We start from the raw sequence: 7,948 nt of genomic DNA, 5'->3' as shown, positions 1-7,948 counted from the left end.
TTTACTTTATTAATTATTATTTGATAATACTCATTGATATTGCATACATCATTTTTATATAGGAAAAAAAAAGAAACAAAAAACAAAAGAAAGAATTATGCAGAAATTTATTTCAACAATTCCTCTATCCTTTTTATATATTTATATCATTCATTGTTCATTATAAATAAATAATTATTTCTCTTCCACTATTTTATGGAAAAAAGAAATGATAAAATGAATTTCAAAAAAAAAAAAGGGAAAAAAGAAACTTTTCTTCAAATTTATATTATTTTCTTTAATTTCATATTTATTTATTTATTCAAAAATTCCTTTACCTGTTTTTTTTTCTTTTGGCTTTATTTCCTACTTCTTTTTGTTCAAATCGCAACTTTCTTAATTACCGATCAAATTCAAATTTCAAAACAAATACTTTAAAATTTTAAAAAAAAAGAGGAAAAAATGAAAAATGAGGAAGAATATTACTTGGTCATTTTGATGAACACATACTAAAATTAGAACAATGCAAAGGAAATTAGCATAATTTTTGCGCAAGAATGACACGCAAATACGTGAAGTGATTTCAAATAGAAACAAGGATATTACAATGGATAACAAGTTTTATACACCTTGATCATGTATGCAATGACAACATATGACAGTGATTCGGTTTGTCATCGTCTTAATTTAAGGGATAAGTTACGTGATTGTCATCTTAGATGGTATGATCATACCATAAAATAGTAGTGATTTGAGCTAGCAGTGATTCTGTAATGCAAGATTGTCATCAATCTTGACGTTCCAGAAAAGTGAATCTATAGATCTCCTGATGCAATAGTTGATCTGACATATGAAACAATCATATGATGGCTGGCTATTGGCGTATGTATCGATCAAGCATATGATCGAGTAAAATAGCGTAAATAAGTCGGAAAAACGGATTTTACACTAAGGAAGCGTGATGTTTTACGGAAAAAAACATCCCTATCTCCGGCTAAACCGATTCCAAGGAGTTCGTTCCTTAACCAGAAAAGAGAACTCTAGCTAGGGCTTCCATCAATATTTCCGAATTCATTTGCGTAGCAGGAAAAATGCTGGAAAAGATGACGAAGAAATTTATTTAATAAATTAAAATTTTTATTTAATTCTGAAACATTTTAATCTAATATAAGTATAAAATTTACACCATTCTTTTTTTTTTTTTTTGTTTTTATTTTCAGGTCTCATATCTGCATTGATTGTGTCAAAATTCATTTCAATTCAATTAAATCAAATGAAATAAAATTTTAATAATTGCAGAAATTGTAATAGTTAATAATTTCTTGCTATTACCTGATGTCAACAATTGATAATGATACGGTACTATTTGATACACAATATCAGTATATCGATTTTGAATCTCTAAATCGTTTATTACCAGCAGAATTTGTACGTTTTACTCTTTTTTCTCTTTTTTTTTTAAATTTATCATTTATTTATTTATTTTTCTTGCATAATACAGCATGATGAGGATAATTGTTACAGTAATAATATACAGTAATAAATGAAAAAAAAAATCACGAGTGAAATATTTAACATTGAAAGAAAAAAATAAATGAATAAAATAAACTTTTTCTCTTTTTATAATTTATAAGTTTTAATTTGCAATAAAAAATTTTTATTTTCGAAAATTTCAATCCAAATTATTTGACTATTTAAAATGGAATAAAACATAAATGAAAGATGCTTTTCGGAATAATGAAAATTTTGAAAAAGCCATCTGTTGAACCATTCCGCTTCCCAATTTTAGGTTTACTGCAATTAGTTTGTGCGCATTTTTACATACAAATCCGTTAACAATTTTTCCATTCCGATTTGTTAACTTTAATGGAATTAATTACTTTGTACTTTTCTTCCTATCTCCATTCAATTTTCTTTTATTCATCGTCGGGATGATTATATCGGGATGACATATACAATTTTAAATAATTTTACTCTTTTAATTTTTTCTGTTTTGTATTTTTAAATGCTAGTAATCATATAATTACAAGTTATTTATTATGTAATTGTACATGTTACAGGTTGAAATAATGCTATATTTATTATTTAATTATACAATTATAGGTTGAAAATAATAATATATTTATTATTTAATTATACAATTACAGGTTATAATAATGATATATTTATTATTTAGTCATGCAATTATGGGTTGAAAATAATAATATATTTATTATTTAATTATACAATTACAGGTTGTAATAATGATATATTTATTATTTAGTCATACAATTATGGGTTGAAAATAATGATATATTAATTACAGGTTATTTATTATGTTACTGTACAATTACAGATTAAAATAATGCTATATTTATTACTTAATTATACAATTGCAGGTTGAAAATAATAATATATTTATTATTTGATTATACAATTACAGGTTGAAAATAATAATATATTTATTTTGTCCTCTATTCAATTTCTTTTTTTTTGCCAAGATGAATATATACGTAGAATTTTAAATAATTTTATTCATTTCATTTCTTCCATTTAAATTTAATTTTTTATTTATATAACATTAGTAATTATATAATTGCAGGTTGAAATAATAATATATTTATTATGTCTTTGTATTGGTGGACCATTAAATTTAATTTGCTTTGGACGAACATTTCGTTTGTATGTGAATGGACGAAAGCAACGAAATCAAATAATTTCACTTAGACTACATTTGAATATCGCTGATTTATTAACAATTTTCATTTATATACCATCACAAATCATTTGGATGATAACATTTCAAGTACTTTTTCATTCCTTTTTCTTTTATTGATTATTTATTTATTTATTTATTTTTTTTTTGAATAATACAAATATTTTAAAACTACTCATTTTTTTTTTACAAATTAAAGATAATTTATATAATTAGTGTAAATTTAAATCATTTATGATAGCAATTATTTCCAATTTTAAATTATTATAAGCGGATTATTTGTAAGGCAAAAGAATTTTTTGTATTTTTTAATTCTTTCTTATTACTCTTTAAAGGTGATATAAAAGTAATTAATTGTAAATTTAAATTATTTAGAGCAAATGTTATTTCTAATTATCACAAATGAACATTTTCCACAAAAAAACAAATAAGGGTCATACATAGAAGTTTTTAAATTTATTCTAAATTCATTTCTTTTATTGATTAAAACGCATTTTATTTTTTATTTGAATTGAGTTATTATTGCCGAATTTTTCAATTGCTTTTTAACAATTTGATATAATTATATTACGTTTGCCTTATGATATCAATGATTCATTTTATGATTTTTTTCAATAATTTTAATTTTTAAATACATTAGCGAAATTTTGAAGATTTCATTTACATTTCGGACAAACAATTTAATTTTGTATCAGTGAAGATCAAATCAAATTTGATAGCTTCTGAACAAGAATATAAATTTAATACAGAAGTGATTTTCGTAGCCTTCAAACTGAAATTTAATGAAATTTAATTATATAAATTGTCCTAAATTATCAATGAATTTTCAGTGGTATGGTGGTGATGCTTTATGTCGCATATGCAAATTTTTTCACACATTTAATTTTTATTTAAATTCATTTGTTGTTGTTGTAATAGCGATTGATCGAGCGCAAGGAGCATATCGAATAAAGTTAGCTCAGATTCTTCTTGTCTTATTTTGTCTTTTTTTTTTTCCTGTGCTCTATCTTTGACTTCAATTAATTTCATTAATTATTTGATGTCATCAATTATTTTGCGATAATTTTATTCATAAAATCAAATTTTAGGTTATAAATTTTGAAAATTAGAAAAATTTCTGTCACTTTTGTTCCCTAATTTCGCATCTTTTTTTTTACTGAGAAATTGTCGCGGGATATAAAAAAAATATGCCATAAGACAATTTAGCATTGTCATTTATTTCAGTAAAAGTGAAAGTGTGAAATTTTTAGAATTTCAAAGAGCAAATTTAACGACAAAAAAAAACTAAGTAAAAATAAAATCAAAATCTCGCGAATGACATTACATTTCTAAATGAATTTACTCGAATGCTCGAGGATTTCTTTTTTATTCAATTTTTAAAACTTTTTTCCCAATTCAATATGATGTTAAAACGAAAATTTCTTTTTTTTTTTTACTGTAAATTTTCGTTTTTCTTGAACTGAGTGCCTTTTAGACATTGAAATAATAATTTAAAATTTTTGAAAATTTATGAAATTTCAAACTTATTAACACATCTTTCGGGTAACTTTCGAATAACAATTATTCTTAAGAATATTTAATTAATTTTGTCTTTGTTTAATTTACCAAACAATTTACTTCTTCTAGTCTTTCATTTCGTTTAAATCTGAATTTTGCAAAAAAAAAAAGCAAATAAATAATTGAAAATTTAAGACATACATCATTTACCAACAATTTCATGCTTACAGCATTTAATTAATAATGAATAGTTTGAAAAACTGAAATTTTCAAATTTTTGATTTTTTTAAATACACTTGTAATTAAAATTTAAAAAAATGATATTTTCAAAAATTAATTGAAAAATTGAAATTTTTTTAATTAGAAAACTTTCAATAATTGTATTAACTCCTTTTTCTTTCTCTCCACCAAAATTTTTTATTATGAAAATTATTTCACAAACAGTTTAGTTGACTTATCAAATACTGGTACCTTTCTTTTTTTTTTGTTAGCATAAATTTTTAAAACTTTCATTATTTTGAAATATAAAGATATTTACATATTATTATTGTAGCAATATAAAAGCATCAAAATTAGCATTTTGCTGGGTAAAATATATGCTTGCGACGTCATATATAGCTGCGACTATTTTTTCGGTGCCACAAATATTCATATTTCGTGTATATCAACCAAATGAAAGCATCGAATTTCGGTAAATTATTTTTGAAATTTTTACTAATTTGCTTCTCTTTTTTATCACAAGAATTGCGGCACTCTTCGTCACATAAATTGCATCTTACTATCGCATAACTTATACTCCCGCCTTTGCGGCATAGCTTGCGGTTCATCTTTTTGTCATAATTTACGGTTCTTCCTTTATCGCAAAAACTGCGGCACTCTTTGTCCCATAACTTGCACCTTACTTTCTACCGCATAACTTACACTTCCGTCTTTGCGGCATAGCTTGCGGTTTATCCTTTTATCATAATTTGCGTTCCTCCCTTTATCGCAAAAACTGCGGCACTCTTTGTCGCATAACTTGCATCTTACTTTTTACCACATAACTTATACTTCCGTCTTTGCGGCATAGCTTGCGGTTTATCTTTTATCATAATTTACGTTCCTCCCTTTATCGCAAAAACTGCGGCACTCTTTGCCGCATAACTTAGAATTCATTCCTTTCGTCATCACTCTTCATCAGAACTATATAAAATTTAAAAAATTACAACTGCAACATTGAAGCATTTATGAAACATTTACTACCCAAAAGTACTGATACTTATGACCTACAACTTCAGATTCAAATGACACACTTATTTTCGTCCTCCCGTTCAAGTTTGACATTTTAAAAAAGACATATAATATCAGCTATAATAACAAGAATAATTCTTTGTTTTATTTGTGAAATATTTGGAACAAATTATTTTCACGCAATTTGTCTAAAATTTCTAATGATTTTTAATTTATCATTCAATTAATTTTAAATTTACATTTCATTTTTTCTTCTCAAATTCTTCTAGCCAATGTACACCCATATGGACAATTTATGCATACAAATATGGCATTCAAATGACAGTAGCTGAAACGGATGAAGAAAAAGATCTGCTAACGGCTGATTTCCAACAGGTGTATTATCAGTAATTATTATCTATTAATACATCAGCAATCCTTTTACTTTTAAAGGAGAAATTCAAAAAATGAATTTAATTTTATAGTGGAGATCTAAATAATATTTCAAAGGATAATAAAGGACAAAATGACATTAACAAAATAAATTTCATTTTGATAAAAGAATTAAAATTAAATATTTTCATATTATTTTTTACAAATATTTTTAGGTTCTTCGATTGGAGAAAATGTATAATATAACACATTTATTGCTTGTTTTTTGGATACCCACCGCAATTATTACATTTTCATATATGTTTGTCATTTGTAAATTTAATTCAATGCAACGACAAAATGGTAAGCTTAAATTTTTTTTTTGTTAAATTTTTTATTTTACGTGTAAATATTAATTTTAAATATTTACTTTAATTATTCATTGGTAAATTGTTAAAGATACTGCAAATGTCATATTGTATGGAAAGTGTAGAAATGAAATGAAATTATCTGAAATATTGTTGTTAAATTATATGAATGTTGCAGCTAGAATGATATAATCATAAAATGATATGATATGATAAATTTAAACATTATCATATACAAGAAAAAAATATATAATTTTCCAAAATGGTTTATGAAATTAATAATTTTAATGAATGATAAAATTAAAATAAAAAATGCAATCATGAATAATATGATCAATAGCTATTCATAATTGAATCATTAGAAATTGTTAGATTGATTTGATCACAAAGCAAGATTTTTTTTCGTTTGAAATGACAAAATTATTAATTAATTAATTACATTACAACAATTAATTACATTAATTGTTTTTCAAATTTATTTTCATTTTCTATCTTAAAATTTTAATGCAACATTTAAATCAATCAAATGAAGTAATTGCATTCATTTTGTTAATCTAAAGGAAAAGATAAAAATGAACGCAATGAAAACATTTTTTTTTCTTGTAAACAAAACAATTAAAACTTAAACAAATTTAAAAAAACGATTAAAAGTGAACTACTGATTGTTCAATTGATGCAATTACATTAACGCAAAAACTAATGAATTGGAAATTTATTTGCAATTTTAATTTGATTGCTGAATTCATTTCCCAAATTCATCAAATTTTTTAGCTAATCGGCCTTCATGCATTAATTATGTTATTTCACGTATATCACGTAACAAGCAATACGGCAGCTTAAGAGTTGATTCGTAAGTAAAATCAAATGAAAGAATAATTATTTTTTATTTCTTAAAATATATTTAAAATTTAAAAATAAAAATATTTACGCTTGCTTTTGTTTTTATTTTTATAAAAGAAATATTCTCTTATATAAAAAATTTTAAATGTCAAAAAGAAAAATTTTAAATTTTGAAATTGCAAAATAATTCAAAAGACCAAAAAAAAACAAAAATTTGTTTAAAATTAAAATCCATTATTCAAAAAATTACCATAGCTATTTGAAGTGAAGTTTATAGTAAAAATTTTATTTGTTACAAATTTAACAACAATTTTGATGTTTCATCAATGCAAAGAGTTAATTCTGTCCACAAATTTTCAGCAAATTAAAATAATTAATTAATTTTTGTTTTTAGAACAATAGCAATGACGACAGTAACGTCAACATCAGCTAATACGCATACTCTTACAACGGAAAATAATTCTCCTACCATTATAACAGATTCCGTTGATACTATTGGTCCATTAGTCTTACAAACTTTAAGTAAAGCTTCCAAGGTGTCATTCATTTAATTAATTCAATCATTTTCAAACTTGTAAAAAGGAAAAAAAAGCAAGAAAGAAAATAAAGAAATGTAATTTTAAGTTTAATTACCAAATTAATTAAGTTCTCAGCGAATCAATAGTCTTATCAATAGTCCTATCATAAATAAAATTAATTAATGAGGATTAATCTTTTAGATAACAATTTTTCTTCTTCATTCTCTTGCTACAATTTCTTTGATGACAACATATGATTAAATTAGTTCAGACAAAAATAGCTTAATATTAGAAGATGATTAATTGCAGGTAAATAGATATAGATAAGATTAGGTATACAGATTAGGTAGATGTTGATAGATAAGATTAGATAAAAAGATAGATAGATAAGATTGAATAGATAAATAAATAGATTATTTGTCAAATTTTCTTATTTTTGCGTAAAATTTTTCGTTTTTTTTTTTTTTTTA

At 23.6% G+C, this 7,948-nt stretch overlaps 2 protein-coding genes across 2 annotated transcripts in view; both read left to right on the top strand.

Annotated features, from left to right (window-relative positions):
• Window positions 1-5,719: 5,719 nt before the first annotated feature.
• LOAG_10769 (hypothetical protein) lies at window positions 5,720-6,974 on the top strand (the record flags this gene model as incomplete). Its single annotated transcript, XM_020448226.1, has 3 exons — window positions 5,720-5,776; window positions 5,989-6,115; window positions 6,892-6,974. 3 exons carry the CDS (start codon window positions 5,720-5,722, stop codon window positions 6,972-6,974), a joined length of 267 nt encoding a protein of 88 aa, XP_020301610.1.
• A 390-nt stretch (window positions 6,975-7,364) lies between these two features.
• Window positions 7,365-7,948, top strand: part of LOAG_14371 (hypothetical protein) — a gene marked incomplete at both ends in the record, with an annotated part of 1,443 nt that continues 859 nt past the window's right edge. The window contains one exon of the mRNA XM_020448801.1: window positions 7,365-7,496. Within this exon, the coding sequence (XP_020301081.1) occupies window positions 7,365-7,496 (132 nt within the window). The remainder of the gene's footprint in view (window positions 7,497-7,948) is intronic.

The sequence above is a fragment of the Loa loa genome, assembly GCF_000183805.2.
Source record: "Loa loa unplaced genomic scaffold supercont3.276, whole genome shotgun sequence".
Lineage (NCBI taxonomy): Eukaryota > Metazoa > Nematoda > Chromadorea > Rhabditida > Onchocercidae > Loa > Loa loa.
This window is presented reverse-complemented; position numbering and strand designations above follow the sequence as displayed.